General features: G+C 35.6%; 1 protein-coding gene across 1 annotated transcript in view; it reads left to right on the top strand.

Moving 5' to 3' along the window:
* The first annotated feature begins 7295 nt into the window (after positions 1–7295).
* The window catches only part of pappab (pregnancy-associated plasma protein A, pappalysin 1b), a 130169-nt gene continuing 112586 nt past the window's right edge, over positions 7296–24878 (top strand). Inside the window, exons 1-2 of the mRNA XM_073841297.1 lie at positions 7296–7677; positions 16384–17455. Of these exons, the coding sequence (XP_073697398.1) occupies positions 7296–7677; positions 16384–17455 (1454 nt within the window). The remainder of the gene's footprint in view (positions 7678–16383; positions 17456–24878) is intronic.

The raw sequence follows: 24878 nt of genomic DNA, 5'->3' as shown, positions 1-24878 counted from the left end.
CATTACGCCTATGGAATGTCCCCATAAAACATGTAAACCCAACATGTGTGTGTGTGTGTGTGTGTGTGTGTGTGTGTGTGTGTGTGTGTGTGTGTGTTATATACACACACATACAAACAGTATCTCACTAAAGTGAGTACACCCCTCACATTTCAGCAACCATTTTAGTAAATCTTCTCACGGGACAATACTATAGAAATGAAACTTGAATATATTTTAGAGTAGTCCGTGTGCAGCTTGTAAAGCAGTATATATTTATTGTCCTCAGAGAATAACTCAACATACAGCCATTATTGTCAAAATTGCTGCCAACAAAAGTGAGTACACCCTAAGTGATAACAGCAATATGTTGTTTAACCATGCAAAGCCAAATGTCCTATTCATAATGTTAATGTTTTTGCCTGCTTTACAATACCACACAAAGTTGTGTATCTTGTATTAGAGCAGTTAAAATTTGGTGCTTTTTAGTACAATTCTCTCATACTGACCACTGGATGTTCAACATGGGATCTCATGGCAAAGAACTCTCTGAGGATTTGAGAATTAGAAATGTTGCTCTCCACGAAGATGGCCAAGGCTATTAGAGGTTCAGTAACACCCTGAAACTGAGTTACAGTACAGTGGCCAGGATCATATAGAGGTTTTCCAAAGATGGGTTCCATTTGGAATAGGCCTAACAAGGGTCGATCAACGAAGTTAAATACTCATTCAGTGAGTCAGGTGCAGAACCTGGCTTCAAAAAAAAAAGTGCTGCCAGCATTGCTTTGGAGGTCAGCTTGTCAGTGCTCAGACCATACTCCGCACACTGCAACAAGTCAGTGTGCACAGGCGTCATCCCAGATGGAAGCCTCTTCTTAAGCTGGCTTACAAGCAAACAGTTTGCTGAAGACAACCTGTCCAAGAGCATGAGCTACTGGAACCATGTCCTGTGGTCTGAGACTATAAGATAAACTTGTTTGGCTCAGATGGTGTCCAGCATGTGTGGTGATGCCCTGGTGAGGAGTACCAAGAAAATTGTGTCTTGCCTACAGTTGAGCATGGTGGTGGTAGCATCCGGGTCTGGGGCTGCATGAGTGCTTCTGGTACCGGGGAGCTGCAGTTCATTGAGGGAAACATACATTCCATTATATACTGTACATTCTGAAGCAGAACATGATGCCTATTCTCCAAAAACTAGGCCCAACAGCAGTTTTCCAACATTATAACGACCACAAACACACCACCAAAATGATAGCTGCCTTGTTGAGGAAGCTGAAGGTAAATGTGATGGGGTGGCCAAGTATGTCTCCAGACCCTGAACCCTATTGAGTACCTGTGGGGCATCCTCGGGTGGAAGGTGGAGAAGCACCTTGTGTCTAAATCCAGCAGCTCTGTGATGTCATTATAAAGAAGTGGAAGAGGATCCCAGCAACAACCTCTGGTCAATTCCATGCCTAGTAGGATTAAGGCAGTGCTAGATAACAATGGTGCTAACATAAAATATTGACACTTTGGACATAGTTTTGACAAGTTCACTTAGGGTGTACTCACTTTTGTTGCCAACTATTTTGACAATAATGGCTGTACGTTGAGTTATTTTCAGGGTACAGTAAATATACACTGCTATACAAGCTGCACATTGACTACTCTAAAATATATCCAGGTTTCATTTCTATAGTATTGTCCCTTGAGAAGAATATATATATATATATATATATATATATATATATATTCTTAATTTTAGTAGAGACACTACTACAATAAGATCATGGAACATGGAAAATATATACTGTGAAAACTATGGTACATTTTTTAGCAAAATTTAAACAGTAAAACAATGAATGAATTACAAGTTATTTAATGAAACAGCAAAAATGGTAACCAAAAATAAATACAAAAAATGTAAAAAAGTAATTTAAAAGAGTATAAATACAGTTTGAAATATATTAAATCATTGTTTTGGTAAACAGAAATTGGTATAAACTTAAAGTTTAACATATAAAGCCTGCACCGATTTTAAGCCCTGATTTCCTGGTGTTACATCTGGCCCCAGTCTCTCCTATAAAAGGTGTTACTTTTGCTCAATCAATACTGCCAGAATGCATAAATGTTTTAGTAACAAAATGATGTCATATACTGTTCTCTTTCCTTCCTCTCCTTCCCTAACCAGAAAATAAATACAGATCAAACTTGCCAACTTTGCAAAAGGAAATGGGTGGAGCAGATGTTTGTCTCAATGGCTCCGTGGTGAAATATTGATTCAGAAGTTGAGAGAAATTATTTGATTCATTAAAAGCTTTCGTTGCTTAGAAACACAGATCAATTACAGCAGTAATTAGAGACCCAAGCAAAGCCACTGTCCTCTGGGAAATTTCTGTTTTTGTTTCTTATACAGACAGAATGTGATTACGAAATGTATGCTGGCTGTGCTAAGCTTATTTATGTCTCATTTAAAGGGATAGTTCACCCAAAACTGAAAATTTTGTCATTAATTACTCACCCTCATGTCGTTTCAAATTGGTAAGACCTGCATTCCTCTTCAGAACACAGATTAAGATATTTTTTATCAAATCTGAGAGCATTTGTGGTTAAAAAGTTTATATATATATATTTTTTTTTAGATAAGACCCTTATTCGTCCTCTGGGATCGTGTAGAGCCCTTTGAAGCTGCAATGAAACTGCAATTTGGGCCTTTAACCCATTGGTTTCTTTTCAACTGAAGAAAGAAAGACATGAACATTGTGGAGTAAATTATCAGAACATTTTTCTTCTGGATGTGAACTTCTCCTTTAAGATCTTCCATTCAAGTTTGCCGACAAATTTGGACTAGTTGCATGCATGATTATTTTGCCAACACCATCCTAATGACAACCACTTCATGCAGCTGAACTTAAATGAATACGTTGTTCCATCACTCATTACAAAAAGTTGCATTGGCCTGCTTACAGGGTTTTTCCATAGTCGACTACAAATTGATCTCTTCCGTTGGGGGAACACCTTGATCTCTGGAATGAATGAGAAATGCCCATATTGCTTTATTGGATCAGATACAATAGATGTCAGAACATGCATCCCTTTCCATTTTTGTGATGGTTATCTTTTTGAAAGATGGGTACAATAAACACCAGGTGGAATTTCCCTTACTACACGCACAAACGCTTGTTCACGCATGCGCTTGTTCACACACACGTGTATGTGTTTGACTTGCGTAAGTTGCAAACTTTTTTTTCTTCATTATCATCAATGACAGTCCTTTTCATATTCATGAATTACCACATTAATTCTGCTTTACATTTGCTGTCAGAAGATGTTTGTTGGACAAGGTTTTGCATTTCTTCTCTGTACTCCCAAATTGCAATTCATCAATAAAAACCGCTGATAAATCATAAAAAGTTTTATTTCACAATTGTAATGTGGGCTCACTTGCATTTAGATTTTATGTGAACAATCTGTTCTTTTACTGCCAATGAGTATTATGCCTCTTAATAGTCGTGGAGCACAAATATGACAATTCCTGGAATGAGAGAGTTTGTGTTTCGTTGTTATTACACAATAGTGTGTTGAAGCTTCTCCTCGACCCAGCCCTGTGTGCAGGTGCTGGAAAATTCCACAAAGATTATTCATTTGTATTTGCAGTGAAGGCAAAGCCAGTGTTGGTGTATGGAAGACTAAGTATAAAAGTCTAGCCTCGAGTGAGCATCAAATACGTCACAAAATCCTTATGCCTCAGCATCAGCAGAAAGATTAAGTGTTTGGTTAATTGCTCTTAGACTTTTAGTTGTAGTAGGTCTCCAGGTAGGAGACAAGCCAGGATCAATTCAAATGAACTGACTTGCATTTCCTGATTGCAGACGAGAGAGCAGGCAAAGAGTACAAACCGGGATATGTACGTCATTGATGACATCTTCAGCTGTCTACGCAACCCGCTATTAATCACAATACAGGACTAGCGCAGAGCTCTCTTAACATTATCTCTGAATGATTTGTAAAGTTTAATTTCTTTAATGCAGTGAGTACCCCTCTAAAAATGCTGAATGTAAAGCAGTGAGTCAGTGTTCTACAGTGCTATAGCAAAACCAGAGCAGATATATGATAAAATAATAATTGACTGAACAAATCCTGTTGCAAATACCTAAAAACCACCACAAACCTACTGTTTGTCTTTTGGTTATACATAAATAATTCTCAACAGTCAGATTAGCAGTAAATGTTTACATTGAAAGAGACATGTTCATAATATGGAGTTTTAATATTGAAATTATGTCGTTGTTAAGCTGTTAATTAAAAAAAGAAAATATTAGCAACAATCTAGAGACAAAATAGATAATTTCAAAAAGCAGGGAGGGAAATCTTTTTAGAATTATACTAAAATATACTAGAATTATACTTTATACTAATAAGATTTATAGTTGAGGTCAAAAGTTTACTTACACCTTAATCTTAATTATTTGACCAAAATAACCTTAACCTTATACTGCTTTCCTTCAGAAAAATCCTTCACATTTTGTTTTTTTTTTCAGCATTTTTGTGTATTTAAACCCTTTACAACAATGACTGTATGATTTTGAGATCCATCTTTTCACACTGAGGACAACTGAGGGACTCATATGCAACTATTACAGAAGGTTCAAACGCTCACTGATGCTTCAGAAGGAAAAATTATGCATTAAGAGCCAGGGGGTGAAAACGTTTTGAATCTGAAGATCAGGGTAAATTTAACTTCTTTTGTCTTCTGGGAAACATGTAAGTATCTTCTGTGGCTTCTAAAGGGCAGTACTATATTTAAAAAATATTATATTTAGGCAAAATAAGAAAAATGTACACATCTTCATTCTGTTCAGAAGTTTTCACCCCCAGCTCTTAATGCATCATGTTTCCTTCTTGAGCATCAGTAAGCATTTGAACCTTCTGTAATAGTTGCACTCAGTCCCTCAGTTTTCCTCAGTGTGAAAAGATGGGTCTTAAAATCATACAGTCATTGCTGGAAAGGGTTCAAATATGGACAAATGCTGAAAAACCACACAATTTGTGGGACCTGAAGGATTTTTTTGTATTTTCAGTATTAAGAATCAAGCGTATGTAAACTTTTTGAACGGGTTTTATCAGTTTAACAATTATTTTCTCTTGTGGACTATATTTAAATGTCTTTCTTGTGAAATATCTTATTCAGGCCAGTACTAAATAAAAATTAACATGCGTTTTGTATGATTTTGGTAAAATAACATTTTGCAGATTCTGCAAGGTGTATGTAAACTTTGACCTCAACTGTACATAAGCAGATGCTTTTTTTTCTTTAAAGTTATAACAAGTTATCGCATTGTTTAGGAAGTATTATGCTCAACCATATGCACCCTACAAATATGTTTGCAGTTCAGTTTTATTAGCAATCCTGCATCTATTTCAACTGACAAGAGATGAGCTTCTTCAGCATATCACTGTAAAACCTTCCTGAGTAAAGGGCTTAAAGCGATTTGGACATCCTGCTGAATAAGAATGGTTGAAAGTAACTTTGAGGTAAGAACCTGCCGAATGAGGGGCTCTATAGTGGCTCACCCCAGGTTTCCCGCTGGTCCTTTAGCACCAGTGCCCATTGATATTCAGCAGTATTGACGTCACATGTTTGCAAGGAGTCCCTCTGCAGCTGTGAGAACCAGAACACTGAGATCAGGAGCAGACAATGTAGGAAGTGCATTCAGTCATTTTCCAGGCTCCCTCTGCTGCTGACATTCAATAAGGAAAAGCAATAAGAGGACTCTGGCTGGAAAATGCTCTGATACTCTAGTTCCAGGTGTCACATATGTAATCAGATCCGTCACTGCTGTATAGGCTTCCTATTGTTTATCAGTGCTTACAGTATATGCTTCCTTAATTCATCTGTGTGCTCATATGAAGGCCATTTCTCAAAATGTGTGCTTTAAGGTTTTAAAACATGTATTCTGTGAGACAAAGAATGTGTGTTTTTTAAAGTAAGCGAGTTTTACAGACAAGGTGTTTATTATAAAAAATAAAATAAAACATTAAGTAATCATAATAAAAAGAAACATTTACTTGTGCTTTGGAGTTCATCCTGAAAGGATGATGTCATTTATGAGTGTATTTATTTATTTATTTATAGAATTGTAGATCACACACCAAAAATATGGAAAATAAGTCTAAATTTTAACTGGGTACTGGTGAAAAAGCCATCCTTGTGGAGAAATAAAACTAAAACGTACTTCTTTTAATTTTTTTATTATTATTATTTTAAATAAATGTCGTTTTTGTTCATTAGTGTCAGCTTTTCATCGTTAAAGTCGTTATTTACACCCATATTTGCGTTAGGCAAACAAAAAAATCATAATTTTCTTGAAATCTTGATCATCTCGTTTACTGTACCTTTTCGTTCTCCCCATCAGCAGCCTGCGTTTGGCTTTCTGTCAGTCTCTCCAGCCAGCGCTGTGCACGTTAATGGGTCGTTGTGGACAAAGGAAAGAACAATAAAAATATTTAACGTGCCTGACCATATTTTGTTTTGTTTTTTCTTGTGGTTTTTATTGAGAGTTCATGGTGTAGCCGCTAGAGGGTTCTCAACGCAGCGGTGCGCAAAATAAAAACACCGTCCCGGTTCAGATACGCACCGAGAAACAAAACAGCAAGCAGGTTACCTGCGACTCCTGTCAGAATGAACCCGGCTATTCGCACTGTACGCTTTCGGCCAAATAAAAACAATGTGACGTAACGAACGAGAGTTGCCCGAAACATGTAGCGTTTGACAAACCCCGTCTTTTCCTTCCCACTCGGACTGTTCGATTGAAAGCGGGGATATTGTGTGTTATTTTAACTTTAACGTACGCGAATCCCTGTGATGAAACACAAGCCGGTGTCGGCGCTGAAGCCCCGTTGAAATACATGTCCGCGTAGAGTTGTGCTTGAGGACCGCGTTTTTGCCAAGTTTATTTGAAATGCGGATGAAGAAAAAGTGAAAGGGAAATGATTTTGACCTCTCCACACTGATTGATTACTCAGTCATCCCTGCAGTTTAATGGGATCCATTCAATTGGGAAGGTGGAGCACTTGGATGAATTAACATATTCCTTTCCCCCCTCAATCTGTGTTGAAGTGTCTTTGAAAGGGGCAAGGAAAGGGGGTCGTGGCTTAACATTATAAAGGAAAAAATAAGACAGCATTGCCGTCTTGGTTGGTGTTGAATACGCGTCTTGACAGGCTTTTGTAAAAGCAAAAGACCGGGAAAGATCTCCAAAGACGAGCGCTATTTAGTATTTTGAAGTCATCCAATCCCCTATCCATTGACCAAAATCTCTTCTCTCCACTTGAAAATGAAACTTTTGCCCATTTGCACTTGGCTCCTATGCCTTTTGCTTTTTATCGTGTGCTTGGGATCTGAGTGTGGGACTCCACGGCGATCTGTAAGGTCTAAAAGAGACTTGGTACGCATCAGGGAAGCCAGAAGTACCTTCCCAGGACCTTGTGCCACACGCCTGCCTCGGGGCAAACGCTCACTTCCCGGGATAGATCGGCGCTCCCCTCGCCTGTCACAGGCGGGGGAAAGCAGCCCAGGTCGGCGGAGGGCTGTTTACTTTACCGGTCGAGGAGACCAACTGCGTCTGAAACCCAATGCAGAGGTGCCACGGGGTAATTTCACCCTGGAAATGTGGATAAAACCTGAGGGTGGGCAGCGCTCTCCAGCTGTTATCGGAGGTTTGATTTGCTTAATTATGACTTGCATTGTATTCTTCACTGCAGAAATCATTTCATAGTCTAACTGCAGCATGCCCGCGCTTCATAAATCACCTCCAGCGTGCGAATAGTTGCATAAACACTTGCCACTAACACTTCTTTAGATCACTTTCACTATTTAGGAGCTAATGTACCGAGAATAGTTAACCAATAACCGATCTCTCCGAGGACGGCACATAGAGATGCGCCTTTGCTCTTGTTGTTTACTAGCAAAAAACTCTCTTGGGTTTTGCATGCGGTTGACAGGTTATCGCCACCCAACTTTTGCTAGCATCTTGTAGTTTTAATCATAGCCATTTAAAATGCTTTTCTACTTGTTAATTCTTGGACGGTTCGTTGTGATGTTGTGTGAAGCAATTGCAATACCCTAATATCGTATTTGTTGGTTTGCCTTTTAAGTCGTGGCGTTTAAAGAATTTGATTTGTTTCTTATTAATATTTATATATTTTTTACACCTTTAAAATGCATTCTAAAGTGTCTGCGCGGAAAATCACGATAGTCTGTATAATGCTGTATGATTAAGTGTCTGTGTCAGAAATCGCTTAAACAAATACGTCATCCCTTTGATGCATAGGCTACTGTGTTCCTTACGTGCTCTGCTCTGCACTAAATACTACATAAACACCCTATACACTACAGCGGTGCTTATTCCTCTTTATTCGTGATGTAAGCTTATTTATAATTATATCTGATTTTAAAATGCGCTTTGAAAGTATGCATGTTCCTCTAATGAAGCGCTTATAGTTTTAATCGAATAACAAAATCCGTACGTTTTTTTCTTTGAAAAATCTCTACTTACGCACATTACGCATTATTCTTATGGGGATGGAGTAGCATAGGTGGGCGTGTTAGTTGCTCGGTTGTATTTTTTTTTCTTCAAACAAATCTATGTGATTTCTTTTTCTCCCCCATCCCTTTTCCAGCCAACAGAGAGCGTAATACCCGTGGAGTCGGTTTATGAATCGTGCGTGCACCCCATGAACCCCTATAGCACGCAGTTTTGTGGGAACATAAAGGAAAATGTACTGTAATGATATACAAATCAAATCATTTTTATTATCTCTCTAAAATGCCTGCGGGTCACTAAAAGTCTAAGTAAAATGCAAACCCACATGTAGTTGTTAAAAATGCATGTGAAGAGATAGATTTATTAGATGTATAGATCTCTCTCTTCTAACAAAAAATTCATTAGAAATCTAAAAAAAAAATGTTCACAAACAAACAAGAAGTCTTGCATAGATTACTAATATAGAATAAAACTTGCACAGAAGTTAACTAATATCCAAGTTAAAATAATACAAGATAAAAAAAATATATATATAAATAATAAAGAAATTAATTAGTGAGGCATGCACATGCAATTCAGTGATAGCTTCCAAGATGCATGATTAAAATTGCAAATCGTATACTCAGGACATTGAAAATTAATGTAATTATATACAGTAGGGTACATTGTCTTTAAATAAGCTTTATGTCTCCAGAGGGCTGCATGATAATGGATTGATTGAATACATCTTGTCAGTGAGTCATCTAAAATTAGTCCACTGCTCTGTCCTCAAAATGATCTCCTTAGTCACAGTAACATTAAGAAGCAACGAGGGGGCGCTGGCAGAGTTTATATAGCTTCTCCAACTGCGCATCTAATAGTGTTGTTCAGCAAATTTCGTTTTAAGCAAAGCATTAAATGTTTGCGGTCCGTGTAAGTTGTGGCCCTCGTATATCTGCTGTCAGCTTTCAACCCACAAATATGTGCTGTTTGGGAGTCAGGACTCTTCAGGTATGGGATTATGAGAAGGAAATGCTTTAAGTGTCAGTCCAGATGGAGGAAGCTATTAAATTAGTGCCTTGTCCATCCTTTCTTCAAGTGGTTTTGTTATTGCTTCTACTTGTAAAGATATTACAGTCCTTGCCACAAAACATCATGAAATGAACTGCTGCTTTCTGTCAATCAGATCCTCAGACGCAAGAGAGCGCAGAAAGCCTGTTCTCAGACAAATGACATTTTTACTAGAAGTTTTACAGCATGTCTGCTGATGTTAGGCAGCAACTGTGTTGATTTTGAATTTGTACAATTTTGCGTTTTCTTTTATTGTTGTCATTGAGGTCTCTGCGTAGCACACAGTAGGATGGGATGTTTTATGGCACATTACTATAACTTAATAAGCACCTCATAAAACTGTCAATAGCACCACTTACAGTTTTGTAATGATGGCCATAAAAAATTTAAATATTCAATTATCATGTTACTAAACAGGATGATTTATGTTTGGTTAGTGTAGTCAGTAACACACATTACACGTTTCTTCAATGGTAATACCCACTTTGTGAAAGGCTTATGAAGATAAATCTCTCACAAAGTGGTTGATTTTAAAATATATTAATAGATAAAGGCTAATACAAATATAGTAACACTTTATTTTTCATTAGTTAACATTAGATAACTACTTTAGTTAACATGCTAAGAATGAACAATACTTCTACAGGATTTATTAGTCTTAGTTTTAATTTCAACATTTACTAATGCATATAAAAATCAAAATTGTGCTTGTCAACATCAGTTAATGCTCTGTGAATTAACATGAACTAACAATGAACGACTGTATTTTCGTTAACTAACATTAACAAAGATGAATAAATACTGTAATAAATGTATTGATCATTACGGGTAACTCTGTTTTTAGCAGGTTTCAAAAATCATATTTTTTCATTGTGCATTCCAATTAATCTCAATCAAACTGCAGTCGACTACAGCCTACAAACACAATAAAACACAATAAAAACATGTTTGAAATTTTTTTTAAAAGTCTGTTTTTGCAAATAAACTCTTTTAAATATATATACACACAGTATAGGCTATATAACTGAATACATATGGTATAGAATAAGCTTTCATTAGTTAGCATTAGTTGATGCATTAACTAAAAATGACAAATGCATCTGTTACAGTATGTATTAATCTTTGTTAACATTAGTTAATAAAAATACAATACAACTGTTCCTTGTTAGTTCATGGTAGCTAACGCCCATAAAATAATACTAGCAAACTTATTTATTTGCTTTTAATAATGTATTAGTAAATGTTAGAATTAACATTAACTAATACATGCTTTTAGAAGTATTTTCATTTTATGTTCTTGTTAACTAACATAGTTAACTAATGTTAACAAATGGAACCTTATTGTAAAGTGTTACCTACTGTACTAATAAATAACATTTTGTCTTAATAATACTGGTGGAAATATAATTAAAAAAAATTGCGTCTGCACTTCAAATGGATGCATTAACCTCATATCTAACATAAAACAAGTCAACAACTAAGTCTAAAAAGTAGCTAGTCTAAAAAAAAATCAATTATATACAGATGTTTTATTAAAAGGATATAGACACTACAGCTGCTGCGCTTGTCTTTCATTTCGTAATGCTCACTTTGTAGTGCTCTGTCCATGGTGCTGGATACTGAGATTGAATGTACTCAAAATGGATGCTTTCATGAAATATTGGAAAGGATTACAGGGAACGCTATATTCGGGACGAGAAGCCAGCTGCATTAATTTCTAAAATTACATTTTAACTTCAGCATGTACTTAGTTTAATAACTGGATTGATTTCATAAAGTAAGTTAATTTGCAAAGCAAGCAGCATTTGTATTTGCGTGCGCGGCTGCTGCTCCGCACTGTTGATCATACATTAGTATTTAATGCATTATCTCTGTTAAAGCCGTGTACTGTATTTATTATGCACTGATGGTTTTAATGAAATCTGAGTTGCGATCAGTATAAAATTAGCATTTTCTAGTGCGTCCATCCATTCGTTGAACCCCCTTCCCTTTCCCTACACTGAGCCCCTTGCATGTCTAAAGTTCGGTGCTGGCAAGAAATGTACCTGTTTGTTATTTCCCACTTAGTGGTCTCATTCCAGGATTTCACAGATTGTAATTTCCTCAGTTTTATGGCACAATTTATTTTTATAGATGCTGGCAGTGGTTCTGCTGGCAGCCCAGAAGTGAGAGGGAACTACAAGCTCCTGTCTGCTCTTTAGTAGGGCGCTCCCGAATGAATGATCTCTTTAAAGTGGTCAGTCACAGCGGTCAAAAGATCCTCGCGCATTCGGCTTCACTAAATGGATTTGAGCGGTTCAGTCCAAATGCGTTTCCCTGTTGCAGAGGCATGTGTAAATTTGGAGTTATGTTACATATCGTAAGTAGTCATGTAGCATAGTAATATTTTCCTCTGCTACCCTGGTAACACTTTCCTGCTTATTCGCCCTAACTGAGTTTCACCAATTAGCCCTAACAAACACACTTCTCTCCGCTGTGGGAGATGAGAGGTTTCCTCATGCGGAAGACAGACACTTTTCTGTCTTCGACTTCAGGTTTCATTGCTCAGCAATTTACTGGCTTAAGCAGCGGTGCTTGTGTGGATTTGTAGGACTTGTTTGATTAAATTGAAATGAAATGTAAGAATTAAACATGTAGAATATGGCCTGTATCTGATTTCTGCAGTACAGTGATTCCTATGAAATCCGCTTTTACACACTCTGGATGATTATGAAGGACGTGTACCCATTAAATGTAAGAATACGTTTCCTTCTGGAGCTCAGCACATGGTTTCCAAACGAAACAGGAAGAAAGGGTTTTAGAGCCCCTATCATAATACGGACTGTGCCGAAAAAGGACCATTTTTGATTTCAAACATCCCTACTGCTGAGGCACATTTCAAGAAAATAGACTTGAAAATTCAAGTAACCTTTGCTCTGTTGATACAAGACCACACTGTCTGGGCCTGATTGCTAGCAGATGCTTTTTCGTAGGCCTGTAGTCCTTGGACTGGACTCTCGCAATGATTTGATCATGGGAACCACGTTGTGTTCCCCACTTTTCTGGACAAACACATACAGTTTTTTGTCACTCTCTGCATCAGGCTGCGGTAACTTACGTCTGTGCTGTTGCGTCAGTCAGTTTGCTGAACTACTACTGTGCACCTTTCATTGCTTCTGGATAAATCAATATTTGTGATTTGTGTCTAGCATTTTTTGAGTAGGAAATCTCAGTACTGACGAAATATAAAGTGTGTGAGTCTAAAAGAGAGCATTTTAAATTAAAATTTAAGTATAAACAGAATGTTTGAATAGGTAGAGAAACAAGAGAAACTTAAATTCATTATTCAGCAGGAATGCATTAAATTGATCAAGATGAGCTTTGTACACATCGAAACTCTAAAACGTATAACATGTATTTTCACAAAAATATTAAAGTTGTTTTGAACATAATCATGAAAAGAAATGTTTTGATTTCTAAAGAATTGTTTTAATATTTCAGGAAACATTTTAAAAACATTTTTAAACAAAAACAAAATTGATTCTTTTATTCAGCAAGGATGCATTAAATTGATCCAGATAAGCTTTGTACTCATCGAAACCCTTAAAATGTATCACATGTATTTTCACAAAAATATTAAAGTTGTTTTGAACATGATAACCGTGAACGAAATGTTTTGATTTCTAAAGAATTGTTTTAATATTTAGGGAAACATAAAAAAAAATGTAAACATAAAAAAACGATTCTTTTATTCAGCAAGGATACATTAAATTGTTTCAGATAAGCTTTGAACTCATCTAAACCCTAAAATGTATCACATGTATTTTCACAAAGAATTAAACCGTTGTTTTCAACATGACTATAATGAAAGAAATGTTTAGATTTCTGAAGAATCAGCTGCCACTGAAGAATCAGCTCTATTCATCAGATGAATAGATTACATTTTCAAGTATATTAAAACAGGTAACGATTATTTTAAGTTGTACAAATATTTTACAATATTATAGTTTTTACTGTATTTTTAATAAAAAAATAAAAAAAACGGCCTTGATGCACATAATAGACTTCTTTTAAAGACATTAAAAAAATCTTACTGACCACAAACTTTTGAAAGGCAAATCTTGAAATAAAGTAAGTTTTAATATTTGGAAAAAATATATAGGCCTGGTTTCACAGACAGGGCTTAGACTAAGCCAGGATTTGGGCATAGTTCAATAAGGACAATTAAGTCATTTTTTATAAATGTGCCTTAGAGAAAAACATTACTGATGTCCAACTGAGACAAAACAAAGCCATTTATATATTTTAAGATCAATCAGTGCAAGTTTCTTTTAGTTGAAACAGCTCAGGCTCACATTTTAGCCTGAGACTAGGCTTACTTTAAAAAAAAAAAAGAAAGAAATTGATGCTTTTATTCAGCAGGGATGCATTAAATTGATCAAGATGAGCTTTGTATTCATCGAAACCCTAAAACGTATCATATGTTTTTTCACAAAAATATTAAAGTTGTTTTGAACATAATCATGAAAAAGATGTTTTGATTTCTGAAGAATTGTTTTAATATTTAGGGAAACATTTTAAAAACATTTTTAAACAAAAAAAAAAAAAAAATTGATTCTTTTATTCAGCAAGGATGCAATAAATTGATCCAGATAAGCTTTGTACTCATTAAAACCCTAAAATGTATCACATGTATTTTCACAAAAATATTAAAGTTGTTATTAAACATGATGATTTGAAACCAGACTTCTTACCCCCCAATGGAAAGCATATTTACACTGCCTGAATCGTTCCCTATCCCCTATAGTGCACTATATGCCATTCACCGTACAGAAAATACTACTACTGTGAAAAAGTGACCGATTTCAGCCACAGCTTCAGCGTCTATTTATAGCGTAGGGGTGGACGTTCCGTATTCTAAAACGAATGTGCAGGGATTTTAAGTTTTGAATGTTTCTATCTTGTAAATGCGAATTTTGTCATTGTTTTGAAACACACCAGCTTAAAGAAGTTCACTTCCAGAACAAAAATGCACAGATAATGTACTCACCCCCTTGTCATCAAAGATTTTCATGTCTTTCTTACTTTAGTCGTAAAGAACTTATTTTTTTTTTAGGAAAACATTTCAGGATTTTTCTTCAATGGTGCCCAGAGTTTGAACTTCCAAAATGCAAATGATCCCAAATGCAGTCGTAAACAACCCCAGCCGAGGAAGAAGGGTCTTATCTAGCGAAACGATTGGTTATTTTATTATTTATATACTTTTTAACCTTAAATGCTTGTCTTGTCTTGCTCTGCCTGAAGTTTTTTTCTGGTTCAAGACAGTTAGGGTATGTCAAAAAACTCCAATCTTATTTTCTCCCTCAACTTTAAAAATCCTTTCAAAATCATCCTACATCACTGCAGAAGTACTGACCCAGTGTTTGCAATGTGAAAATGCAAAGAAGATCAAACACCCTTAACAAAAAAGGTAAAATGGCGATGTAGGGCGATTTTGAAGTTGAGGGCGAAAATGAGATGGGAGTTTTTCGACATACCCTAACTGTCTTGAACCAGAATAAACAACGTTTTGCTAGATAAGACCCTTCTTCCTCGGCTAGGATCGTTTAGAGCCCTTTGAAGCTGCATTAAAACTGCATTTTGGAAGTTCAAACTCATGGACACCATAGATGTCCACTATATAGAGAGAAATTCTGAAATGTTTTCCTCAAAAAACATAATTTCTTTACGACTGAAGAAAGAAAAACATGAACATCTTGGATGACAAGGGGGTGAGTACATTATCTGTAAATTTTTGTTCTGGAAATGAACTTCTTCTTTAAGGCTAACATATTCATACTAAAAGCCAAAAATTTCATGGGGACTTTAAAGCATTAGTTCACTTCCAGAACAAAAAAATTACAGATAATTTACTCACCCCCTTGTCATCCAAGATGTTCATGTCTTTCTTTCTTCAGTCGTAAAGAAATTATGTTTTTTGAGGAAAACATTTCAGAATTTCTCTCCAAATAGTGGACCTCTATGGTGCTCCCAAATTCCAAAATGCAGTTTAAACGCAGCTTAAAAGGGCTCTAAACAATTCCCGCCAAAGAAGAAGGGTCTTATCTAGCTAAACAAATTGACAATTTATATACTTTTTAACCTGAACCACTCGTCTTGTCTTGTCTTTGCGATGCACATGCGTAGTTTGTGTAATCCGGGTCAATTCAGTTAGGGTATGTCGAAAAACTCCCATCTCGTTTTCGTCTTCAACTTCAAAATCATCCTACAATGCTGTTTGTCCTACGACATTTTTTTTTTGTAAAGGGCATTTGATCTTCTTTGTATGTTCACTAGTTTTTCGACATAACCTAACTGTATTGACCCGGATCACACAGACTATGTATGCACATCACAGAGATGAGACAAGACAAGCATTTGAGATTATAAATTATGTAAATTGTCAATTTGTTTTGAAAATAACCGATGGTTTTGCTAGACCCTTCTTCCTCGGCTGGGATTGTTTAGAGCACTTTGAAGCTGCATTTAAACTGCATTTTGGAAGTTCAAACTCGGGGGCACCATACATATCCATTATATGGAGAGAAATCCTGAAATGTTTTCCTCAGAAAACATAATTTCTTTACAACTGAAGAAAGAAAGACATGAACATCTTGGATGACAAGGGGATGAGTACATTTTCTGTAACTTTTTTGTTCTGGAAGTGAACTAATGCTTTAAAGTCCCCATGAAATTTTTGGCTTTTAGTATGAATATGTTAGAATATATGTTCTAAAAGTGAACTAATCTTGTGTAAATGTGTGTGTTTTTCTGCTTGTTCTTGTATCTAATACATGTCATCTTCCTGCAGGTCTCTATGATAAATGCTTCTACGCGTCCAGCGATAGAGGATGGTTACTCGGCATCAAAGCAGTCAGCGACCAAGCCAACCGTGACCCTCGCTTTTTCTTCTCCCTCAAGACAGACCGAGCCCACAAGCTCACCACGATCACCTCCAACGCACCGTACACTCCCAATCAGTGGTCACACGTGGCCGTCACCTACAACGGCCTTTTTATGAAGCTGTACGTAAACGGGGCGCAGGTTGCTGTAAGTCGAGACCAATCTGGTGAAATTTTCAGCCCACTTACCAAAAAGTGCAAAGTGCTAATGATCGGTGGCAATGCGTTAAACCACAACTACAGGGGTACGATGGAACACTTGAGCTTGTGGCATCGGGCTCTGAGTCAACGTGAGATCATTAGATACATGGGTCACAGTTTGAGTCAGTTTGATGACCTCTCTCAGTTGGTCATCCATGAGAACTTTGAGGTCATGTCAAGACGGTGGCTGACGGTAAAAGATGGCAGCTTTCCCCGCTTGGAAGACTCAGACCGAAACCTGGCGGCTGTCCTCAGTGACGCCGCACTGAAACCTCCACCTTGCGGACAGACTGTGTGTGACAATGTGGAGGTGATTACAAACTACTACCAGCTCTGGAGCTTCCGCAAGCCCAAGACGGTGCGCTATCGAGTGATAAATGTTTACGACGATGATGGACGGTGGCCGACGATTACGGACCACCAGATCAACCTTCAGCACCAGCACTTGAACAACGCTTTCCGTGTCTACAACATTACTTGGGAGCGCACCGTTCACAACGTCTACAACTCATCCTTACGTAACCGCCTCATACTGGCCAACTGTGATATCAGCAAAGTGGGCGATGAAGAGTGCGATCCAGAATGTAACCACACTCTTACTGGCTTCGACGCCGGATACTGTAAGAGGCAGACTGCACGCTGTCCCGAATACAAGCAGGGGAATGGGGTTTGCGATCCAGAGTGTAACTGGGACAATTTCTATTACGATCATGGGGACTGCTGCAACCCCAACATCACTGATGTCACCAAGACCTGCTTCAACCCTGCGTCACCCCACAGGTAATTCTCAATTGCTTTTTCAAACCTGTTCAGTGATGCACAGAATGTTGAATACTGATTAATTTGTTAAATTATTCATTAAACATTCAAATAGCAAACTATATACAGTTGGGGTGGGCGATATGTACAAAATCTTACATCATGAGTCATTTTATTTCACGGTAATATATATCGCAATATACAGTCAAACCAAAATTTATTTATCTTGATAATGTCAGATAACTTTGATAGAAAGCTATGTAATGGATTACAATCAACCAAAAAAAAACCTGTTAGTATGACAGTATACAACTATAAACTAGTTTTACTGGTAGTCCTGTAAACTGTATGAAGAATTTTTGGTTATATGTCACAGTTTACTTTATTTTGCTATTCTCACTTACATAAATGAACTACAGTGTCCTGCACCCACTAGTAAAAAATATAAAAAATATATATCTGGTGTGTGAATATCTTATCATATTTCTTATCACTATAGTCAATATCACAAAAACTAATACTAGTCTAAAAAAAAAAAAACTCAAGCTTACTGAAGACAAGTAAACAGTATGTGATTAAATAAGAATAAGAAACTAATTATAAGCAGTAGGACAAAGAAACTGCAATAGAACAACTAACTAAGAAATAATAAATGCATTGTATGAAATAATCAAATGTATAAAAACATTGCTCTGCATATTCTTTACTGTGTAAATTAAATATACACTACCAGTCAAATGATTTTGAACAGTAAGATTTTTAATGGTAATATTGTAAAATATTTTACTATTTAAAATAACTGCTTTCTATTTTAATATATTATAAAATGTAATTTATTCTTGCGATCAAACCTACATTTTCATCATCCTTGCTCCAGTCTTCAGTGTCACATGATCCTTCAGAAATCATTCTACTCATTAATTCTGCTAATTTGCTGTTCAAAAAGCATTTATTATTATTATTATTATTATTATTATTATTATTATTATTATTATTATTATTTATCAATATTTAAAACAGTTGAGTAGTTTTTATTTTTAGGATTCTTTGATGAATAGAAAGATCCAAATATATACATGCAGTAGTTTTTGCTGTGCTTTGGATCAAATAAATGCAAGCTTGTTGAGCAGAAAAGACTTCTTTAAAAACAAAAAATCTTATTGTTCAAAAACTGACTGGTAGTGTATATTTCGTCTTATTAAAGTTACAAAAGTGATTTAGTCAAGACCAGTGGTTTTTGTTGTTTGATTAACTGCTGTCACTTTAAGAGATACCTTAATCCAATATATGTGTGTTCTTTCTTAGCTGTTTTCATTTAAGACCTAAATTACTGTGTTTACGGGGATACTTGCAAAGATGGGATTTTGACATACAACTGTGTATTTACCTGTTCAAGGACTATAAAGTGTAAAAAATAGCTGTTCAATACTTCCACACTCTACAAATATCTTCATGTGCGCACACCTCTGTAACAGTGTTTAGAAACACACATATATAGCAAAATTAGTTCTGTTTCGCTGCTGATTGTGTTTCAGTGGCTTATTAAAATAACTTGTTTTTAAACTGCAGTGGTTAAAAACGTGCAAATTATATGTTTTCTTGACCACGTTGTTTTACAACATTATGCGAGCGTGTAGCAGTGATAGAGATCACAGTCTAAAATCTCTACCGGCAAACACACTTCTACCTGTTAATTGTGTCTACTGCTGTATTGCCCTCCCCTAATTTCCAGTATGGCTTAACCCTGTAAAGCCTCACATTTGCAATCATAATCATAAAAAATAATTGTTTTGAATAAGAACCGTTTATTTAAACCTTTAGACAAATTTTAAAACAATATCTAATAAAAAAATTGCATGTGTGTTTTTTTGTTGAGCATCATATTTGATACATCAGGCTTTTAGGGCTTATATAGTATGTTATAGGAGAAAATAGAGCTCATACTGGAGGACAGAAAGTAATATGTAATATTAAAGTAATATTACTGCAGAAAGTAATATGGTATTCTGCTAGCTTGTGATATAAATCAATCTTTGTAACAGTCTAGTAAACCACTTGGATGCAATTCATTTTTGGAATGATACACTATTGTATATAACAGATTTTACATTACATTTTTAAATTAATATTTGATAACTTTGAGACGTTTTTGTATTAAATAGGGTACGGTAGGCTTTATCTGGTTAAAATACTTTTTACACGCTAATTTTTGTCAACAATAACTATTAGTGTTTTCAAAAGTACTGTAAAATGCAGTTTATTGGGTTGTAAAGTCAAACATTTCAGGGTGATACTGTCTGAATATCATAATGAAGAAAAAAGCCCTGTTAAAAGAATCAGATTGAAATTACTGGCAAGGCTTGATTATATCAGGTTATAAAATGTCTCATGGTGTGACTCCCCAAAAACTGATGATTGTATTTATGAATTAATCATATTTAAAAATGTTTTTGAATATTAAGATATGCGTACAAGGTGTAAGCAAAATATGTTAGTACTTTTTACTTGATGGTTACACCACATGGCATTTTTAGAGTCATTAAATTAAAACTTAGTTGTAAATGTTACTAAAGTCAAAACCATATGAATAACATGAATTATGTAACCTGATTTGTAAATCTTTCTTGATGTTGGATACTCATTTCTCACTGACCCGTGTATACAACAATTTTTTTCTTCTTCTTTTGAAGCTCAAGGTTAGAAGTTCAAAGCTGTTTAAAGATTTTGCAAGTGCCAGACGTGAACTCTAGGGCACTATAATTTTCATTCCTTTGTGTGAAGCTTTCGGCTATTTTAATTCTGTTCCATTAATGTATTATGACGTGACCTCCTGAAAACATCTTAACTGCTGAACCGGAGTCTGAGTTCTGGAGCATGAATTAACGTATACAGGGGTGGATGCAGTTTGAGGGACAATAAAGCACGGTGAAGGATGAGTCTGGGCCCTATGGTTTGGTGTGCACTGTTTGGTGTGTCTGTATAGTGAGTTTCAGGCCCGTTCTTATGTGCTTCATGTGTCCCCGGAGTCCGTTTTGGCACCGAATCAGAGCACGGCAACCAATCACGTTTTACTCTGTGGGTGAAATGAACTACTCTCGTGGTGACCAGATGTGAAGACCGAGGAGATTCTAGACATAGTTCTCCTTTTCTGTAAGCTTATAAAAGTGATTTGATAGAGAGTAAGTGGGAATGGAAACTATGTCCCCCTGGACAAACAGAGGAGCCAATCACAGCTTAGAGCAGAATCTCCAACACTATTACTTACAGCATTAGAGACTCTTCTGGGAGTCCTGCTCAGGAAAAAGAACCTTCCAGAAATATGTTGAGGTTGTGGGGGCACTGGATACTGTTGGGGTAAAGCTCTGTATTTGTTCTCTAGATGGTGGGACAAACCAAAGATCTCTTTTCCACTCTTCTCAGCAACAGTTCCTGTAACTTTACACACTCTGCAAGTTTTGTGACATACGGTGGGCTTTAGAAGTCTGAGATTACGCTGACAATCTTAAATTCAAAATTGAATTTAAATTAGGGATGCACCGAAATGAAAATTCTTGGCCCGAAAGCGAAAACCGAAAAAGAGGAAACCATGGCCGAAAACCGAAACACCGAAAGAATTATGCCAATTATTAGTACCATTGCATTTATGGCTATGACTGTGTACTAATCTTACTAAAATCAAGGCATTGCAATTGCATAAATTAATATTAAAGTTTCAAAGAATAAATCAATTATATTTATTTAAACAATTATTATCAATCAAGTGTTATATTACTTAAATAACATATACATATATTTTACTGCCTTTGTTTAAATTGTTTAATTTTTAAGTGTTTCTCTTCCAGCAGGAGGCACTGTCAGAATGGTACACAAAGCAGCGCAGCAAATGACTTTGAAACGTGCAGCGCTCATATTTATTCAATGGATAGCCTTTTGAAGTTTCATCGCAATTCTTGTCTTTCAGTCCCCACATTTAAGACCACCTGAAATCATAATTAAGACTTTCTTAACCCCTAATAACACTGCAGTCATCAATGAAAATTAAGAGCTTTAATTCAAGAACCGACTTACCTTATCTACCAAACCTTACATAAAATACGTTAATTTTTATTTTTTCCCACCATGTTCGGGGCACAAGAAAAATATTAGGGGACTAAATTAATATCAGCATATGACGTATAATCGTCTCTCTTTTTCTCTGAGAAAATGCACGTCAGATGCTGAAAGCGCTGTCAGTTTTTACTTTCACTTTAACATATTGCGCAGTTCTCATGTTGCTTGTGTGATATCCATTGGCTCACCTCCATGATTTAAAATATAAATATTTATAAAAATACAGTATATAGAAAAGACATATTTTTAAAATATTGCGACGTAACACCAACGTAAAGCCATTGTTTTTCACTCACTGAAAGCTACATCTGTCTCCTTCTCTGCTCTCATCACTGCACGCACAACTGCAGACCATAGAGCTGCAGACACTCTATGGTCTGCAGATCTTTGCGTCAACATACTGTTTCGGCCATGTTGTTTCGGTTATAAAAATCTTTCAGTGGCCGAATATTCGGTGCATCCCTAATTTAAAACTATTTAAATTTATGATTTTGCATTTCTTTTTGGTCACTTATCAAATAAGTAGATTTGTGACGTTCATGTGACTCAATCAATACCGGAGAACATGTTCATCTGGTTCAACAGCTCAAGTGCTGCTGTTAATAAAGCAAAAGGGACAAACCTATGGAAGCATGTTTCCATAAAAAAGGTAATCGTAAACTTTTGAAGATAGATCTTGCAACTCTGTTTTTTTTTCCAACACAAAATAAAAAAAGATAATGACTTCTCTCACAATTCTGTCTTATAAAAAAAAAGAGTCAGTTGTGAGATATAAACTCAGAATTGCAAGTTTATACGTCGCAATTCTGAGTTTACATCAGACAATTGGCTTTTTTTTGTGCGTGTGTAGGAAAAATAAAAAAAGGCAGAGTGGAGAGATATAAATTCAGTATTGCGACATATACTTGCAGTTCTGAGGAATACAAGACGGAATTTTGATATAAAAGTCGCAATTACCTTTTTTCTTTATTTAGTTTAGAAAAAAAAAACAATTGCAAGATGTAAACTTAGAATTAAAAAAGGCACAGTTGCAAGATATAAACTTTTGTGACATAAACATGCAATTCTGAGTAATATAAGACAGAATTTTGATAAAGTCGCAATTAACTTTTTTCTTTTTTATTTCGTGTCGAAAAAAAAACAGAATTAAGGTCATTGCACACGAGTCCGAAACTTTCTTTAGAAATTTTTGCACGTTAAAAAATACGACCTTGTGTTGTGTCAATCACGCTTACACAATAATAAATAAAAATAAATAATAAAAAGAGGATCAGGTTGGATTTTCTGCGTTTTTGCAACCGTAGCAAGAATTTGGTTAGGAAAGGATGACGAATACAAAACAAACAAAAAAACGCATAAGAAAATTTTGGACTGCAATGACATTTAGAATAAAAAAAAGGCAGAGTTGTAAGATGTAAACTCAGAATTGTGACATATAAACTTGCAATTCTGAGAAATACAAGACAGAATTGCAAGATGTAAACTTAGAATAAAAAAAGCAGAGTGGGGAGATATAAATTTCGAATTGCATCATGAACTTGCAATTCTGAGGAATACAAGACAGAATTGTGAGAAAAGTCACGATTATATTTTTTTGTGTCAAAAAAAACTGAATTGCAAGATGTAAACTTATAATTAAAAAAAAAAGGCAGAGTGGAGAGATACAAACTCAGAATTGTGAAATAAACTTGCAATTCTGAGGATTACAAGACAATTATAACTACAAGGAATACAAGAAAGAATTTTGATATAAAAGTCGCAATTACCTTTTTTATTTTTTATTTCGTCTCGAAATTGCAAGATGTAAACTTAAAATAAAAAAAGGCAGAGTGGAGAGATATAAACTCAAAATTGTGACATAAACTTACAATTCTAAGGAATACAAGACAGAATTTTGATATAAAAGTCGCAATTACCTTTTTTCTTTTGTGTCGGAAAAAAAATAGAATTAAGGTAAAAAAAAAACGCATACGAACATTTTGGACAATGACCTTTAGAATTAAACTTGTGACATAAACTTGCAATTCTTTTTTTTCGTGTCAGAAAAAAAATGGAAGTTTTCAGTGGAAGATCCAATTTGTTAACTTTACTTAAAAAAAATCTTGCAATCTTATTGCCTCAAGATAAATCTAGTTAAGGTCACTTATTATATTTAAGTTTTCATAATTTGGCTTCTGACTAAACTTAAATGTATACTGAGCAGTCTTAACTAAATTTTTTCAAGTACTGTTAAATGTTAATTACCTTTTAATTTTTCTTATGGCGGAAACAAGCATCTTTGCATTATGAAATTCATGTTAATTTTCCCAATACAACGTATCACTTTGATTGTTCTCATAATGTATTTGTAAAAAAACTGTACTACATGAAGCAGTTTCACAGGTGGACATTCGAAACCCACTGTACGTCTGCAGCGGATTCTTGAAAGCAAATGCGCTGATTATCATTTACTGCAGTTTAGTGTATTTAATCAGAAAAAAACAAGGGTATTTAAGGACAACTAGGGATCTGTGCCAGATAAAAAAGAGAGAGGCATGTCAAGGCCCAAGATGAAAGTTTTTATTCTCAGGAAACAGAAACTGAATATTGTTGAATGATTGCATATTCAATATCTGTAAATCTGAATGAATTAAATATAAAAGGCATCACTTACCTTTGAGGGGTTATATAAATTAAAATATTGGTTCCAGGTTCGTAACCTCATTGCATTGTGGTACTGCTCGCAAATTGCACAATCATATTGCTTCCTGTCCGTCTGCGGTTACAAATCCTTAGTTGACTGTATTTGTTTTTTAGTTGCTGTAATGGCAGTTTGTCCTGCTGACGTTTGTGTGTGTTCGTGTGTGAGATGAGACTAGAGCGTGTGGTCAAGCGGAGAGCACTCCAACTTGTTGCTTGTTTTGATTTGATTATGGTATGTCTGGAGAGCTTTGCCGAAGGCTGCATAACGAAGTGATTTGACATTCCTTTTTGATTGTACAAGAACGCATGAACAAAGAGTTGTGCAAGAACAGAACAATGAAATCAAATGCTGTGGTGAATTTGTTTTTGCCTAAGACTCATGCAGATGTTGCAGTCAGCTTTAAAATCTGCAATTTTCAGCAGACCTTTTTATTAAGAAGTCCAAAAAACATCTGGGTTTTAATAACTGGGTCTGTTTTCTTTCAGTAATATGTGATATTGAATTGGGATTTAGCTAATAATAAGTTGCCTTTATCTTAAAGTAATAGCTCAGATACAGGTTGATATTATTAAGTAGCATTATTTCTAACTTTTTTTTTCGTATTTTCAGACCTTGGCAGAAGGTATACAGGATGTCTGACTGAAATGTAAA

This window comes from Garra rufa, chromosome 5 (genome assembly GCF_049309525.1).
Source record: "Garra rufa chromosome 5, GarRuf1.0, whole genome shotgun sequence".
NCBI classification, from domain to species: Eukaryota; Metazoa; Chordata; class Actinopteri; order Cypriniformes; family Cyprinidae; genus Garra; species Garra rufa.
Note: the sequence above shows the minus strand (reverse complement) of the source record. Positions and strands in the feature narration are given on the sequence as shown.